Genomic DNA, 16969 nt, shown 5'->3' with positions numbered 1-16969 from the left:
AAGGGCCATAAAACCCTTTTGAGCCATTGTTATATTTTACACAGACAAAAGAGAGCTGCAGTGACGGTGTGACTTGAGGCTCTGGGGCCCCCTGGCCCATGGGGCAGGATCTGTGCAGCCCCACATGCTGAGCAGCCATGCTACTGTTCTGTTCTGGCAGGAACATGGTGGTTTTGCAGTCTGTCTCAGAGGAAGCAGAGCTCCTTCACAAAAGGAGCCTGGTGTCTGGTGCTGTTCGTGTTTCAGCCCTTGGGGAGGTCTCTGTGGTGCTGTCTTGTGCCTTTGGCCTCAGCGTGGTTGGCTCAGCCTGCCAGAATTAGGTAAAGTGCGTGCTTGTGAGCAGAACTGAAATACACTTGTCTCTATTCAGCTCCATCTTCAGAGCCAACTGCCAGCCAGGGATGGAGTTTGCATGTAAGGAGAGAGCAACTGCTTGGGAAAGGGAAGTCTGAATTGTCTGGGGGATCTGAGGGACACCTCAAAGGACATTGAAGGGGCCCTGGGGCTGGCAGCAAGTGGAGGGAGCAAGCTGAGAACAGGGTGCAGAGAAGTCCAAATAATTTGGAACAGAGGAACATGAAGACTTTTAGGGAACTGTGAGTAAGTAAAGGATATCTCAGGGAGAGGAAGAGAAATTACACAGAGGGAAGAGAGAGAGGGAAGGCAGCAAAACAGCAAAGGGTCAGGAGGAGGGGAATCCTGGTGCTTGGTGTGGTGGTAGCTGTGGCCAGTGAAGGGGTATGGCAGCAGTTCTGTGCACCTACCATAAATCTCAATGTCATCATAGATGTCAGTGTCCCTGCAAGGACAAAGATGGGGTACTGTGGGCAGTGTGGTGTCCCATGTTCCACCACCTCCCAACCCTGAGGCAAGGGCCAGCTCCTGCTGCTGTGTCTGTCCCAGCTCCTCCTGACCTGTGGACTCTGGTGTCCACCTGCAGCTCCGTTTCCCCCTCCCAGTGCTGTGCTCTCCCTGCATGGCTGGGACCATCTGGAGTGGGGTTAAGATGACTCTGGCCCTTCTCAGGATGGTGGCCTCATCCCAGGCTGCCAGAAAACACAGACCTGGCTCTGCAGAGGGGCTGCACCCTCATCCTGTCCCAGGAGCAGCCTCTGAGCAGTGTCTGGTTAGGTCCCACATGAGGCACCACAGCCTGGGGAGTGCTTCCAGTGTCCCAGTGACAGAATCTCTCCTGACACCAGAAATGGCAGATTCCACCCCAGGGGAATCTGTTAGGTCACAGCCTGAGCTCGGTAGTTTTGAGTTGTCAGCCAGGACTAGTTTGGTACTGACCACTCATGAAGCGGTTGTTGTAGCTCATGGAGTGGACTTGAAGGGGCTGGGAAAGGGTACTCACAGAGGCAGCATCATGGCCCGGGGCACGTAGCCGTCTGCAACAGAGTGAAGAAAAACATGTCAGGTTGTGCTGGGAGCCAGGGCCTGAGCAGGAATCATCCCAGCACCTGCCCCTGCCCAGGGCTTAGCAACACCTCACGTTCCCAGAAAGAGCTGGGACAAGGAGGAATCCAGCTCTGGGCAGCCCAGCTGGACCCTTAGGAGGAACCTGCTTTGGGCAGTGTCAGGAAGGAGCCTGCCAGGCTGAATGGCAGCTGACAGGGAAGAGCCTGAACCCTTCCCCTCTGCCTGAGCGATCTCCAGCCCATTCCACCTGGAGGCTTCGAGGACTGCAAAAGCTTTTAGCATAGGGAAAGGACAAGCCCAGCTCACACAGAAATCCTGCTGCTGAGTGGAAGGAAGGGCAGGACATTTGTACAGAGAAAAGTGGGAACCTTCTCAGGGTAGCAGGATACCTGTCAGATCTAACTGGTGGAAAAGATCTGTCAGGAGGTCTGTCAGGGGATGTTTGCACGAAGAAGCTTCTTCCTAAAACTATGTTGTGCTCCCCGCTGTGGGCAAGCCCCATCCCCCTCCAGACTTACACCTCCTCTGGCTGTTCCGGCAGAGGATTTGCTCCTGATTTGTAAACTGAATGACATCAAGAATTTCTCCCGGTCTCAGTGGCAGGTTCTTCGCTCCACTCCTCTTCTCTGTCGCTGCAGGGTCGACCATCATCTGAGTCAGGACATTGATGCTGCCTTCGAACTGAAACGCAAAGAGCAGAACACAAACACTGCCCATGGGGAGTTGAGTCAGGTAGGTCTGACCGCTCTCCCTCCTTGAAAAAGAACAGATTTCTCTCTGGCCAAATGGTCTGATCTGGGGCAGTGGGGCAGGTGTGACCTGGGGAAACAAGGCAGGGCATGATCTGGGTGTCACTGGTCCCTGAGGAGCACAGCTCCTTTCTGCCATTGCACTGCACCCTTCCCAGAAGGGGAGAAAAAGCTCAAAGGGAAAAGTGATCACTCGCTGCTGCTCACCTTGAATTTCTTCTGAAACCACCTGTCCATCTTCTCTTCCTTCTTGCATGCCTTGAGTGTCATGGTCTTCATCTTCTGGGAGACCTGGGATTCTCTGCAGCCATTGAAAGCCATGGGAAAGTTCAGATGACCCCCACCCCATGCTCTGCTCCCTCCCACCCCCTTCTCCCTGCTGGCTGCTCCCCATTGCATTTCCCTGCACCAGACCTGGGGCTGTGGAGGCTCTCGGGGCAAGGTGTACAGCCTACAGCTTGTGCTCTTCACCACAGACCTTCCTATTGCAAGCCCAGCAGAGACCATTAAAGCAGCAGCTTTGTCAGAGCAGCAAGGAGCCCTGGCCATTTTAGGACCCTTAGAAAGAATAAAAAAGCCCCATTACCTCTGTGTAGCAGCCAGCAAGGTAACCCTGTTAGAGGCTCGGACAGCATTTCCACCTGTAAAATCAAACCCCGGGAGAGGTGCTGCCATGAGGCTGTTGTGAGGTGTAAACACTTGCCAAAACAGGATACAAAGAGCAGCAAGAGCTCTCTCCTCCTGGGACCAAATCTTGAGTTTGCCCCCGAGTGTGGGGGGATCAGGGTTTCCTGTGCCCATTTACAAGAGGAACCCACTGCCCTCCTGTGTGGGGGAGCAGCAGGCTTAGCACTGACCCTGCCGCTGCCCACGGCTCACTGGGGCCTCGTGGCTCTTGGAGCTGCAGGTCTCACCCCAAACAGCATCCAAGCCCCTCCTGTACTCACCTCCTCTGGGGCAGGGACACACTGGCAGCTGGGACAAAAATGGCAGCCGAAGGCCTGGGCTTCTCCTGGCTGGCTCAACAGGCTCAACATCATCGTATATCTCATCTTCATCCCTGCAGCAAGGCAGAGCACGGTTAGGAGGTGCTGCTGCAGGGCAGAATCAGGGCTGCCAGTAGGAGGGTGGGCTGTCCATGGACTGGTCCTGGCTCTGGGCCAGAGCTGGACAGCAGCTCCGTGCCCTGTGCTAGCAGCTCCTCACACAGCTGGATGTGGATGGACAGCCAGGTGCAATGGCCACAGTGAAGTAACACAGCCCCAAGGGATGGCCATACTTCACACTGTGGGAGCTGCTTCCACACCCTGGGCTCCAGCAGCAGGCAGGAACACCCAAACATCCCCTTGCTGTCACATCTTGTGCCCTTCCCAGTGGGTTGGCACAGCCTGGAACAGCAGTGCTGCCTCAGTCCTTACCCCGTGCCACTCGGAGCACCCTGCAGTGGGAACCTTGCAGGCACAGATGCAGCACAGCCTGGTTGCAGGTGACCTGTGACAAACAACAGAACAGGAGGGAGCAGGGAGGGATTATTTCATATTTTGTCCTGAGCTCTATCAGCCACCCTGAGGTCAGAGCCATTCTGGGCTGGATTTAGTGCAGGAGGAGGTGGGGAGATAAAACTGACTACACATCTTGATAGAGCAAGGAGGTTTTTACTCCATAGCCCACCCAGGGGTTTTCTTCCAGCGCACCAGTGCACAGCTCATCAGGTTCCTCACTGAGGACTGTGAATACATATTTTCCCATTTGTATATTTCTAATGTTACTTTCTTCCTGGACAAATGATGGAAGGAGAGGGGAAGAGGCCAAAACAGGTATAATGAATATGGAAAACCCCTAAATTTCAAATAGGTACCAGAGTCAGGGCAAGTCCTGGATATCTCCACATGTTTAGGAGCATCATCAGTCAGAACATACTGTTGCCCCTTTTAAGATTGCCAGCATGACCGCACCCCTGCTAACAAGCCTTTATTTGTATCACAAGCCCTGTCTCCAGCCTAGTCAACTAGACCAACCAAAAATGGACAGAAAGACCTGAGCAGAACATCAAATCTCTGCTGGTTTACAGTACCAAGTAATATACAATCAGATACTCGGCCCTAAAAATCATGAGATTTCCCTAAAAATTAACAAAAAGTATCAAATCAAGGCAAAGTGTGATTCGAGATGTTGCTTCAGGACCCATGTGACAAATAAATACTAGCTTGCCTCAGGACCCATGAGACAAATAAATATTTGTAGCCAGTCATGTGAGAATCGCCCAGCACAACAGTATAGCCAGCCCTGATACCACCTTTTAATTATAACATATACCAGCTTGATTTTTCAGTTCTCTTAAGGAAAGGAAGTCTACTCTCATGATTAGAGAAACCGAGCAAGAAATAGTATTTGAAACAGCTTTCATCACCTGTAGTGTGGATTAGCAGAACAGCAACTGTGAGAAGCCACCACAGCAGCCTGGCTCTGGAAGGCCACTATGGAGCGTGGTGGGGCAGTGTCTGACTGGCACCTCCCCTACTGCTCATGCCCATCACCCTAGGCCTGCCCCTGGGCACCTCTGGGAAGAGTCTGGCCCCACTTTCTCCCTGTTAGGTAGCTGTGGGCAGTGAGATCTCCTGTTCTTCCCTCTCCTCCCAGCTAAACAAGCCTGGGTCTCAGCCCTTCTTTCTCCATGTGCTCCAGTCCCCAGCCATCTTGGGCTCACTCCAATTTGACAATATCTCTCAGGTTACTTACTCCAACCTTACTTCCTACAAAGACTCCAGAGATGGAAACTTGTGCCCAGCCAGGGACAGGACACTTCGTTTCTTCACCTGTCCTTCTCCTCTCTAATTCTCATCCTCATGCTATTGCCTATAAAAGCCCCTTTGGTAATAAAAACCCCCACCTCTCCATAAGCCCTCCCAGTATTTCCATCTCCCAAGAGCTACAGCTCTAACCGGGGAGATTTTCCTTCCTGAATGAGCAGTGCCCTTTCCTGAGGGACTTTCCTGTGTCTGGCCATACCCAGCTGATCACTCCTTGGTGGTTCTGCGGCAGGACAGATGGATGTCCCAGGATATGCAGCTGCTCTGAACTTTGCCAAATCCACATCAGGAGGGCGCCGGGGCTTGCCTGGCTTCACTCCCAGTGCTCTGACATGTGGCAAAGGCTTCCTCCGGGGCACAGCTGGGTGCTCCATCCTTTGGGGGCTTCCCACAGCGAGCAGGGGGGCTGCAGCAGCCGCGCCTTTGGCAAGAACCACTGGAGCCCCCTTGTCTTTGGCAGGTGGCCGTGTCTGCTGGGCTGGCTTCCTGTGGGGAGGATCAGAGCTGGCTTCCATCTTCTTGTTCAACACATCTCCTCCTGGCTTTGCAGGCACCAACTTTGAGTGGAAGTTGGCACCTGGAGCCATCCCCTTCTTCCGACACACCACTTGTGCCGGGGTCTCGCAGGCAGAATGAGGTGAATGTTGTCCCAAGCTCTGATCTGTACTGTGAGATGGAGAGGCCCTGCTGCAGTTCCTCCTGCTCCAGGGGGCCTCCTGAGGAAGATCACCCTTGGAGGCCATGGCAGAGGTCTGTCCTTGCTCTGGTCCTTGAGAGGCTGCAGGGTGAGTCTCTGGCCAGCCACCCACTTTGGGAGGTTCTTTCCTCTTCTGTTGGAACTTTGCCCGAAGGTGCCTCAACACAGCATCTCTCCCCTCCAGAGGCATCTGCAACCATTAAGAAAAACAGTTCCAGTTGAAACACCATGGAGGAAAATGAGTCAAAATTCCCCCTGGGGAATGTGATATTCCTTCAACATGGTCTCACACTAAGTCTTCTCCACAAAATGAGGTATTTGCTCAAAAAAGTACCGAATATATCTGAGTAAACATGGGACTGCACCAAACTGGGACCAGGTTACCCAACCATGAGGGCATCCATGACACCTTTCATGGAGTCTTTTGGTCTGATCCACCCTCTGTCCACTACCAAGGACCATCAAATCAGAGGGACTGTCTGGCACTCACATTCACTGAACAGAGAGAGATAATTCTCTCTCTCATGATTTTTTTCCTGGAGAAGCACAGAGAGAAGAGAAAACAATTCTTATCTCAACTTGCTGCTCCTGTTGTTTTTACACATGTGGAATGTGTTAGGAAGATTGTTTGCCTGAAGGGATTTGTCAATTGATTCTGCTGAGGATTGTTATATTTCCTTGGCCAATCACTCAAAGCTGTGTCCTCTCTACAGACAGTCACGAGTTTTTCTTTAGTATTCATTATAGTATATTATCTCTTTGTTATAGTATAGGATAATGCAATATAATATAGTTTTAATAAAGCAATTGTTCAGCATTCTGAATCAATGGGGTCAGGTGCCAATCATTCCTCACCTCAGGGGTACCCTACAATACTACAAGTGGTGACCTCGATATTGGCTGAAGAACCAGGACGTGGATGGATCCGCCGGATTCGCAGCTGAGGCTGAACACAAAAAGCTTTGCTGCACACTCACAGGAGTGTGTCCAGTGGTCCTTTGGTGAGTCACGAGATGGGGAACACCCCTCAAACTTTGGCTTAGACCCCGAGGGACCCTGCAAAACCCACTTGTAATCTGACACTCTGGCTCCACCAAAAAGGTACTGTTAACCCTTCCCCTCCCAATGGTAACAATACCACAGGACTGGGTGGTAGTAGCAAATCTCCTGAGTGCAGAATCTGAGATCCAGAGATTCCCAGGGATCAGATGGGAGCAACCTGCCTTGCCCTGGTCTTGTTTTCCATGATGAGTTGGTGGGGGAGACTGCACAGGGCCACTGGATTCCTCCCTGGAGGAAAAGTGGGGATGGCACTGCTGAGACTCATCCCACCAAAGCCTTCGTGCAGAAAAAAAAAGGCTGAGGCAGCAGACTGCCCTACTTTTCTGACATGTGTCTTTCCTGTGTGGTTCACACTGTGCTCACACGAACCAGGACACAACTGCTCTGGCACAGAGCTGCCTTTTGCTTCCTCAGTGACCAAAATTCACCTTTCTCTCGAGCCTCCAGAGAAATGCTGCCAGGAGGAGGCTGTGAACAGCTCTTGCAAAAAGACTGCCAGGTTGGAGGTATGGCACAAAGGTATGGGATGGGGCTACATTTTTCCTAATCTTCTCAGATGGACTTTGTGAGAGGGGAGGGATGACCTTACCCTCCCCATCTTTCTCCCATGCCCCTGTCCCCAGACCACAGTGTCCTTTTGCACCGGAGCTGGCTGCTTCACTGGAGCTGTATGCTTTGATTTTGGAGTTTTTATCCTTCTGGGATTTTAGTTTGGGTTTGTGATTGCATAATTTTTATTTTCACAAAAGGGAAAGGCTGATATGGAGAGAAGCTGATGCAATATTTTTAGAACTAACTGATCAAATGTATATATACAGATTTACAAAAGTGCAAGTTCCCCAGGCAAACACCCCAGTTTTCCTGGTAAACCCTCAAATGCAGCACTTGGTATAGCAGTGCTGAAGCAGCATGAATGTGCTATTTCCTGTATACCAGCACTGGGGCTTTCACTCAAATTAGTGAAACAAGCAGTGTTTTCCAGATTCCAAACATGGAGTTAGATTTTTGACACCTGAATGATTTGGTGGTTTTTAATGATCATTTTTGGGCCTGTTCCATGAGCTCGGACTTGCTTGGAGCCCTTGGATGTACAGCACTGCCATCACTGTGATCAGTTCCAGGTTTTCCAATCCATTTTGTGCTGGTGGGGGCTCTCCTGGACTCAGTGGAAGTGTGGTCTCCTCCTTTCCCACATGTTTATATTCAGCCTAAGTTCACCCAGCAAACCTTCCTCTGAGCCCAGAAACTGGTCAGAGACCTTTGAAGTTCCATCCAGCTCAGATGTACAGAAGGACTTTGCCTTTCAGGAGGAGTGAGGTTGTTGGCCAGATCCAGCCCCTCACAAGGACATCCCCAAAACCCTTCCAACCAGGACGTATGGCTCCCAGTGTCCCATCCCCGTGTCCACCATAGCCCAGGTCTGGTTGTTACTCACCATCTTCCATCAGTGGATGCTTTCCTGTGTGCTCTTTTCCTTCCTGAAGACCACCTGAAGCATTCTGATCAAGCCTGTCTGAGGCACCCTCCCTTAAAACCAGCAGATCTTTCCTAACAGCTGGTGAAGAGCTGTGTGCAATGCCAGGAAGTTGCTTTTGCCTGATGAGACCTGGTGAGACTGCACAAGAAGGAGGAGAAAGAGGAGGAGGAGCAGCTCTTGGTACACTGCTAGTTTGGCTCTGCTGCTGTTTGACGCTTGCAGCCCACCAAGTCCTGCTGGCCGTAAGACGAGAGTCCCAGTTTTGGGAACTGACTGTGGGATGCAAGTGGATGGGGGCAGGAGGGTGGGCAATGTTCTTGTCTGATGGTGGCCCAGGATTCCTCTGCAGGTCAGGTCTCAAAGCTGCACAGGACTTGTGGGGCGGGGAGGTGCAGAGGGTGCACGGCTGAGTTCTGTGGGAGCACAGAAAAGCTGGGTGAGGGCCTGTGGCTTCCTGGAATTAGGCTCTTCATGCGGGACATGAGCTCTGCTGAAAAGCCTATTTCCTCTGGGAAGCAAGGGGAAGTTGTGCACTGCAGGGTGCTGTGTTGGGCCATCACAGTGTCTAACTGTCCTGGTGCCACTGCCTCTGAGGCAGGAACGGTCTGACACCCTGGCAGGGGTGCTCTGGCCTGCTGGTTGGTGCTGGTGTCCCTGCTCCAGGATCTGTGCGTCCCTGCACTGTCCCCTTTGGGACAGTGTCCCATCAGCAATGCCCGAGGCGGCTCCTGCCTGCAGATGGTTTAAGGACAAGACAGAGTTTGAGGACATGGGGAAGGCTGGGGCAGACACCTGTTGGCCAAGGGAGGTGGTCCTGGGGTCCTGTGGAGGGTGGTGGGTGCCCTGGGGGGCATTGGAGGGCTTGATCCCACTAGCTGGAGATGGGATGGAGAGGGGGTGCAGGAAGGTCCCACAGGGGCCCCACGGGGAGTTGACTGGGGCACAGGACGGGCAGACAGCAGTGACGGCCACCCACCACCTACCCCGCTGCTCCTGCCGGTGCAACGGGGAGGGCCCGTCCCTGTCTGTGCGGAGAGGGAGGCCCGAGAGCCGTGCTGGGGGACCGGGGGTGGCAGGGAGGCACTGAGGGCCATCTGTGGGGAGGACCGGGATGGGGCTGTGGGGGGCTGAATTAAGCGACATGGTGAAGGGGAGGATGAGGGGCCGTGTTTGGGGACGGAATGGAGGGGAAGATGAGCCGCCGTGATTGGCGCTGGCCTGAGGGGGAGGAGGAGGGGCCGTGCTCGGGGCCGTGAGCGCTGCGGGGCCCGGCCGAGGATGCAGCGAGGCCCCGCCGAGCTCGGCCCGGCCCCGCGGGCCCGCGCAGGCGCAGCGCTCGGGCGGGATGGCAGCGGCGGCGGTCGTGCCGGGGCCGGGGCCCGCGGAGGCGGCGGCGCCCGGGGAGGAGGCGGCGGGTACGGGGCCGCAGGGCCCCTGTCCGGCCCGCCTGGCCCGGCTGCCGCTGGCGCGGGTGAAGGCGCTGGTGAAGGCGGACCCGGACGTCACCCTGGCCAGCCAGGAGGCCGTGTTCGTGCTGGCGCGGGCCACGGTGAGGGGCGGTCCCCGCGGGTCCTGGGCCCGGATCGCTGCGTGGATGCTGCTCGGTCTTGCCCAGGAGGTTTTTCCTTCTCTCACGGACCCGCGGGGCGGTTGCGGCCGGCCCGAGCTGGCGAAGGGTCTGGAGTTCCAGGAGCAGCTGAGGGAGCTGGAAAGGGGCTCAGCCTGGAGAAAAGGAGGCTCAGGGGGGCCCTTCTGGCTCTGCACAACTCCTGACAGAAGGGGACAGCCGGGAGGGGGTCGATCGCTTCCCCCAAGCAAGAAGGCACAGGACAAGAGGAAATGGTTTTAGGCTGTGCCGGGGAAGGTTTAAGATATTGGGAAAATTCCTCCATGGGGAGAGTTGTCAAGCTCTGGCACAGGCTCCCCGGGGCAATCACCATCCCTGGAACGGTTCAAAAAATGTAGCACCGGGGGACATGGGATGGGGGTGAATGTGGAAGTGGTGCTGGGCTGATGGTTGAACACAATGATTGTAGAGGTATTTTTCCATCTGAAGGATTTCATGATTCATCTCCTGAATCATAGGACATAGGTCCTGAGCACAGGACACCTGTCCCCCTTCAGAAGGTGCCCTGGGAGCCCCTGGTGTGGAATGGGTCGCCCAGAGAATGTTGGTTTCGAGGAATCCACATTCCCAGCTTTCTCCCTCACTGCTTGTCCTGTGCATCACTGTCCAGCCATTTCCTTAGGTATTTTCAGACCTGTTTACTAGGAATGGGTAATGTTAGGATGAAGATTCTGATCTAATCCTGAAGCCTTATCGGGACCTTTCTTTTTCCTCAGGATATTCTCTCTCTCCTCTCCCGTGTGAACCTGTCCTGTTTTGTCTTGCAGGAGCTGTTTGTTGAAACCATAGCCAAAGATGCTTACGTGTATGCCCAGCAAGGAAAAAGGAAAACCCTGCAAAGAAAAGACCTGGGTATGGGAGCACGTTCTGTGCTGTTCTTAGCAAAGGGTTGCTCCGGTGGGGGATTTTTCCACCTGTCTGGAGGTGCTGAAGTAATTACAGATTTATTCTTTCTTTCCCTGAAGATGGGAGAGAAGAACTTCTATCAAAGGCTACACTAATAATTTCACACACCATCTGCAAAACAAATCTCTTTGAAAGTGGTCACTGTGCTCTGATGTAGTTTCAAATGCTGCAGTTTGAAACAGATGCAAATATGGAGTTGATATATCTATTTTAATTGTTCTCAATTTGCTTTTCAGATAATGCCATTGAAGCTATTGATGAATTTGCTTTTTTGGAAGGTGAGTTTCTACTTGATTTCAGTATTTTGTGTAATACCCTACTTAGGAGAGAAAGAACTGAATCATTTGCAAAGCTCTCTGTTTCCACATTCTCAGTAATTCCTTGTGTGGCTTGCAGTCCCCCTCTGGGCACTGGAATGGCTCAGCTGGACCCTGAGGCACGTGCAGTAGTTGTGGGGTTTTTTGCTAGATTTGGTTTTACTCAATGTGTGATTTGCTTAAACTTTAAAGTTACTGCATTTTCTTTTGCCAGTTTGTAAATGAGATTTATTTGTTCACAGAACTGTACTTCTGATTCGTGTGGCTAAAATGTGTTTTTTTCATTTTCAGGTACTTTGGACTGAGCTGGACAGAGACAGAGCTCTCTGGAGAGACTGCAGAGGTGGTGTGAGATGGGAAACGGGATGCTGAGAGTTCAAAAATAATTCCTAGAATTGAGACACTGAAATTGAGACATGGCAACCATGATATTTTGTATAAAGTTGAAGTTGTTGTAAGTTCTTTATTTAAAATGCATATTTTTTCATAACTATTTTGTATGTCCCTTCCCATGTGGTTGCCGTGCAGCTCTCTGCTCTGGCCAGGTTACACAGCAGTTACTCCCAGTAGCAGTCCCAGCCTCTCTGGATACTCTGCAGCACCACGGAGCTGTGAACAGCGAGTGCCTTGGCTCAGGTGCCCAGGCACAAGAAATTTTTTTTATGGAAATATGGATTTTGTTAATATGTTTGTCTCTTAACACAATTAAGTTGTTGTTGTTGTTGCTGTTGAGCAGCTATGCTGATTCCTGCTCTGGGCTGGGGTTCCTGTAGCATGGTGGGAAATAGTGTAGTTTTGATAGGGTGCCTTCTCTAGCATTTTGGTTTTGATAATTGTTTTCTCAAGGCATCTATTCCAGAGAAACCCAGCTGTCCTCTAGGAGCTGGGGATGAGCTCCAGGGGAGCTCGGCTTGGCCTGAGGGCAGTGCAGCTTCTCTAAGTGCCTGTGACTGTTGCACTTGTAAGTAATTGTAGGAAAAAACCCCAACCCAACCCCCCAAACCTCATTTTGAATGCCAGGAGAGTGTCCACGCTGCCATCTTTGTTCTCTTGTGTGCTCTCACTCCTGAATCTGGCAAAACATTTTCCCTGGGACCTGGATCTGTAGCAGACACAGGGCCGGTTATGGCTCCGTGGAGGGATGTTTAGAGATAGGTATTTGCTGAGTCATAGGAATTGAACCAGGAGTCCTCACTCTGGTCCTCCAGGCCTGCTTATCTCTCTGTGACCCCATAGGCTAGTTTCCCTGACCCTTACTATTGGTCAGTTTCCAATCCCCCCTAATCCTATAAAAGGGGCTGTCTGGGCCCATTTTGTTGGAAGAGCTGCATTCGGACCCTTTACAAAACCCTCAGAATAAACCATCGTGGAACACTCTGAACCCAGCCTTCTCCTCTCTCTTCGTCTGCCTTCAGAAGCCACGGCCAGCCAAAGCCACTAGCAAGCTAAGAGCTGAAACCATAAAAGAGCTGATATCACTAAAAGCTGACAATCACTAAGCTAGCTAAAAGGCCACGGCTGTGTGGTAGTCTGGGCTAGACACTCAGCTCCCGAAGGGCTGAGGTATTTAGCCTTGAGACTACTTGCCTGGGGCGCTTTAACCCTACGGGGACCAGCTATCCGGCTAAGAAGTTAGCCCCTGTGGCTTCATTATTTTACCTGGATCTGTTCCCTGCCCTGTGCCCCGGAGGAGTTGGTGCAGAGACGCTGAGTTCTTGGTGAGGAGCTGAGTCCATCGTTGTTCAGGAACGCTGCTGCCACCAGCCCTGTCTGAGAGGCCCTGGCAGCACACGAGCACCAGTGCTGCCTCTGCTGCTGCCAGGACTCTGGTCACTGGAGCTTTTCCACTTTAACTAGAGCTTTCCTACCTGGAGTTAACAGCAGAACTGTGTGGCTGTGGGGAACATGCTGTCATCACTGCTGTGACATGTCCTGCTGTGTTCCCAATGTTGTCCAAGTGCCAGCTCTGACTCCACTTGGTGTGGGCTGTCCCCAGATAAAACCATTGAATGGGATGAAGGAGGATGAAGGATCCATGTTCTTTCAAATGAGGGTATTTGAGAGTGGCTCCTAGTCACCACAAACTTATTTAAGTTTGGAAGTGGTGATAAGAACAAGAACCCCTCAAGGGAGCTTTCCCAGGCTGTTAGCAAATCCAGTGGCTCTCAAGAAACACTTAGAAGTTTGCTAAGAGCCTGATCCAAGCCTGATCATGCTGGGAGCATAATCCTGATCATGTGGGTGAGATGCTCATTTCCCAGGGCTGAGGTGTTTGTTCAGATCACAGCTGGAACATTTGCCAGGATATGTGAGCCTGTGTGGCTTGGAGCTGTTCACCTTCTCAGCTGCCAGGGAGGGCAGGTATAAGTGTCAGAGGGTCTGGAGACTTTCCTGTGCTTCCCAGGGTGCAGCATTGCAGGACCCACAAGCTGGGGTCTTCTTCGCAGGGCTCTGGCAGGCTCCCATCTTTGCCTGTAAGTTCCTTTTCCTTTCTTGGGCTTGGCACTGATTTGGCCTCTTGCTGGGAGGTGTGGTGTGGGGCTGTGGTGGACTCTGCTCACATATGATGCTGCCGTGGTTGGTGTGTGCTTTCCACAGTGAACAGCACGGAGGAGTGTCTGCACTTGGCAGGCAGTGTGGGGTTTATGTCAGAAGAAGTTGCTGTGCAGGAGTTTGGGAGTTTTAGTGACCATGAGCTCCTTTGTGCTGTGGGAGGGGACTCCTTTCACCCAGGTCTGCAGTAAGGTAGAAATAAAGAGAGCAGATAAACAGTGAGAGAAACAGTGCCAGAGTGTTTTCCTGGAGTAACGAAACAGGGTGTCCAGCCCACCCAGCCAGGGTCAGATGTGTCAGTCCATCTGTAACAAAATCTCTTCATTGTGCTGGAGCCATTTAGCGCAGGATAGGGAGCAGCTGGAGCTGTGCTGGGCACTCAGTGCGTCATCCCAGCTCAGGCAGAAAAGTGGGGAATTGTACCTGGGGTAATGCTGGGCTCGGTGGTTTGTGACTGCATTTGCAGGAGCTGTCAGTAGAGTGGAGGAGCATGGGAATCTGTTTGCAGAGAGCGGCTGCTGCAGGAGGCAGAGCTATTTCCTCTGTGTTGGGCACGGTGAGTTCACAGAATCATGGAGTTGTTTGGATTGGAAGGGAACTTAAAGCTCATCTTGTTCCACCCCTGTCAAAGGCAGGGACACCTTCCACTATCCCAGGTTGCTCCAAGCCCTGTCCAGCCTGGCTTTGAACGCTGCCAGGGATGGGACAGCCACAGCTCCTCTGAGTTCCCCTTCACCCTCCAGAAACCAAGATTCTTGATGCTTCCACACTCACATCCTGCCATCCCTTGACTGGTTTTTTTTCATGTTGAAGTTTTCCAAGTGACTTTTCCCTTGGGGGATTAAAGACAGAAATGTGCTGGGGACCTGTTGCCCAGATAATCCAACACTTAAGCATCTTTTGTAGCACAGGAATTGATGAGTAGCCTGACCCCTGGGTCTGTTCCTTTGCACAAAGGAGCTCAGTTCCCTGAACCTGAGCTGCACCATGGTTGATCCTGTGTTTGAATTCCCTGTTTATTGCTGCATAAATTCAGGGCAACTGCAGGCTTTTGCTTCCCAGGATTGATGTTGTAAGTGCTATCAGTAGGTAGACAACAAGCTGCCCTGTAAAAGTAGAGAAAGCAGATGAAGTAGAAAGTAGCTCCATTTGTTCATCAGAAAAAAGTCTGTGGCCTTCAGGAGCAGTCTATGGGCCCTGTTCCCTTTTGCAGTGGCTGTAAGGACACAACAGCTTTACTCTCTGAGGTTTCTTAGGATTTTTCAGTGCATGAGAGCAGCACTTGTATAAATTTAACCTTTAGTGTTTGCCAAATACCAGCTTCTTGTGTACAGTAGGAATGATAAAATTATCCAAATTAAGAGCTGTTACAAGCAGTGACAGCTGTTACAAGCTTGTCAGCTTCGTAGACACCAACATTAGAAGATTAAATAATGATGAAAATATAATCACAGGATCACAGAATATGCTGAGTTGGAAGGGACCCACAAAGATCATCAAGTCTGACTCCCTGCCCAGCACAGAGCCATCCCCAAGAGTCACATCATGTGCCCAGAACATTGTCCAAGTGCTCCTGAAGCTCTGTCAGGTTTGGTGCTGTGACCATTCCCTGTTGCAGTGCCTGACCACCGTCTGGAGGAAGAACCTTTTTCTAATACCCAGCCCCAACCTCCCCAGCATGACTTCAGCCCGTTCCCTCGGGTCCTGTCACTGTCACCAAAGAGGAGAGATCAGTGTCTGCCCCTCCTCTTCCCCTCACAAGGAAGGTATAACTACAACGAGGTCTCTCTTCAGTCTCCTGCAGGCTGAACAGACCAAGTGCCCTCAGCTGCTCCTCAAATGGCTCCTCCTCAAGTCCTCCACCGTCTTTGTTGCTCTCCTTCAGACATTCTCCAACAGCTTTGGATCCTTCTGATCTTGTGGTGCCCAAAGTGCCCCCAGCACTGGAGGTGAGGCTGCCCCAGGGCAGAGCAGAGTGGGACAATCCCTCCCTGGGCCTGGTGCCCCCCAGGACAGAGTGGCCCTTTGGGCTGCCAGGACACAGCAGTGACTCAGATCCAACTTGCCACTGACCAGGACCCCCAGGGCCCTTTCCACAGCGCTGCTCTCCAGCCTCTCATTGCCAGTCTGTCCCTGCATCCAGGGCTGCCCCGTCCCAGTTGCAGGGTCTGGCATTTTCCCTTGTTGAACTGCATGTGGTTGGTGATGATCCAGCCCTCTGATTTCCTGAGGTCTCTCTGCAGTGTCTCCCTGCCTTTGAGGGAGTCAGCAGCTCCTCCCAGTTTTGCATCAAATGTGAATGTGCTCAGTGTCCCTTCCAGTCCTGCATCCAAGACTTTTATGAAGCTGCTGAAGAGCACAGGGCCGAGGATGGAGCCCTGCAGAACTTCACTGGTGACTTGTGCCAGCCTGATGTCACCCCAGTCACTGTCACCCTTTGTGCCTGACCCATGAGCCCATTGCTCACTCATCCCATGATGTGTTTATCCGGCTCTGGGATGGACAGTTTGTCCAGAAGGATCCTGGGAGAGACTATCAAAAACTTTACTGAAATTCAAAAAGATTACATCAATTGGCTTTCCTGGGTCAACCACGTGGGTCAACTTGTCATAGAGGATATGCAAGCAGTGTTTTGAGGTGGGTGTGTCCCCTGCCCTACTTTCCTGCCCCAGGGGTGCTGTGAGCCGGCCAGCTGCACCTGGGGTGGCTCCTGCTCCCTGGAGGCCTGAGGGAGGTGGGGGTGGTGGAGGTCTGCCACTGCAGCACCTGCCCTGAGGGATGGCTTGGGCTCCTGGCCCTGAAAACCTTTCAAGAGTCTCCTTGGGAGGTCACAATTAATGTGGGGAAATGCTCTGACCCAACCTACAGTGCAGGGAGAGCTCCTCTTCCTCCCTTGCTCCCTCCCTTCCTCTGGGAATATGGGAGCAAGCCCTCTTGTGTGACCAGCACAAATGTCCAAGCTCAGGGCACCCAGTTTGCTGAGCAGAGCCTCTGCCTTTGGGAGTATTGGGGTTGTGTTTTGGGGTTGAGTTTCCTGTTGCTGGGCCTTTACCACACAGGTCTGCATGCACAGGGATAATTCTCTGCTGTGTGCATGGGTGAGTATGGGGATACAGGCACCTCATATATAGGGAAATGTCCTCAAGCCAGAGAGCATGGAATCAGAGTGACCCAGGCTGGGAGAGACCTCGGGGTTGCTCCAACCCTCCAAATCAAAGCAAGAAACCAACCTGATGATAAAAGCTCTGCTGGAAATAGAGCACTGGAAAATTCAATTTCCATACTGACACTCCAAAATGCCTTTTTAGTACCAGTGAACTACACTGCTGGTTCAAAAATCACTTGGAAA

General features: G+C 52.2%; 2 protein-coding genes across 2 annotated transcripts; one reads left to right on the top strand and one right to left on the bottom strand.

Moving 5' to 3' along the window:
• Positions 1-13: 13 nt before the first annotated feature.
• On the bottom strand, positions 14-8934 carry PRAM1 (PML-RARA regulated adaptor molecule 1). Its single transcript, XM_059869680.1, has 10 exons — positions 8176-8934; positions 5181-5868; positions 3590-3662; positions 3119-3231; positions 2758-2812; positions 2379-2472; positions 1941-2103; positions 1358-1391; positions 765-799; positions 14-307 (listed from the first exon to the last, which is right to left on the bottom strand). The coding sequence occupies exons 1-10, from the start codon at positions 8176-8178 to the stop codon at positions 303-305; spliced, it is 1263 nt and encodes a 420-aa protein (XP_059725663.1). The 5' UTR covers positions 8179-8934; the 3' UTR covers positions 14-302.
• Positions 8935-9490: 556 nt separating this feature from the next.
• POLE4 (DNA polymerase epsilon 4, accessory subunit) lies at positions 9491-12448 on the top strand. The gene is made up of 4 exons (XM_059869681.1): positions 9491-9766; positions 10612-10696; positions 10987-11028; positions 11359-12448. The coding sequence occupies exons 1-4, from the start codon at positions 9563-9565 to the stop codon at positions 11370-11372; spliced, it is 345 nt and encodes a 114-aa protein (XP_059725664.1). The 5' UTR covers positions 9491-9562; the 3' UTR covers positions 11373-12448.
• The last annotated feature ends 4521 nt before the right edge of the window (positions 12449-16969 follow it).

This window comes from Haemorhous mexicanus, chromosome 29, assembly GCF_027477595.1.
Source record: "Haemorhous mexicanus isolate bHaeMex1 chromosome 29, bHaeMex1.pri, whole genome shotgun sequence".
In the NCBI taxonomy this organism is placed as follows: domain Eukaryota; kingdom Metazoa; phylum Chordata; class Aves; order Passeriformes; family Fringillidae; genus Haemorhous; species Haemorhous mexicanus.
Note: the sequence above shows the minus strand (reverse complement) of the source record. Positions and strands in the feature narration are given on the sequence as shown.

Coding starts and splice junctions, on each gene's coding strand:
- PRAM1 (XM_059869680.1), bottom strand. Junction 3,663..5,180: donor ACCAAGGAGTGATCAGCTGG/GTATGGCCAGAC, acceptor TGTTTGTCACAG/GTCACCTGCAACCAGGCTGT. Junction 2,473..2,757: donor TTGCTGGCTGCTACACAGAG/GTAATGGGGCTT, acceptor CAATGGCTGCAG/AGAATCCCAGGTCTCCCAGA.
- POLE4 (XM_059869681.1), top strand. CDS start 9,563: ATGGCAGCGGCGGCGGTCGTGCCGGGGCCGGGGCCCGCGGAGGCGGCG. Junction 9,767..10,611: donor TCGTGCTGGCGCGGGCCACG/GTGAGGGGCGGT, acceptor TTTGTCTTGCAG/GAGCTGTTTGTTGAAACCAT. Junction 10,697..10,986: donor CCTGCAAAGAAAAGACCTGG/GTATGGGAGCAC, acceptor TTTGCTTTTCAG/ATAATGCCATTGAAGCTATT.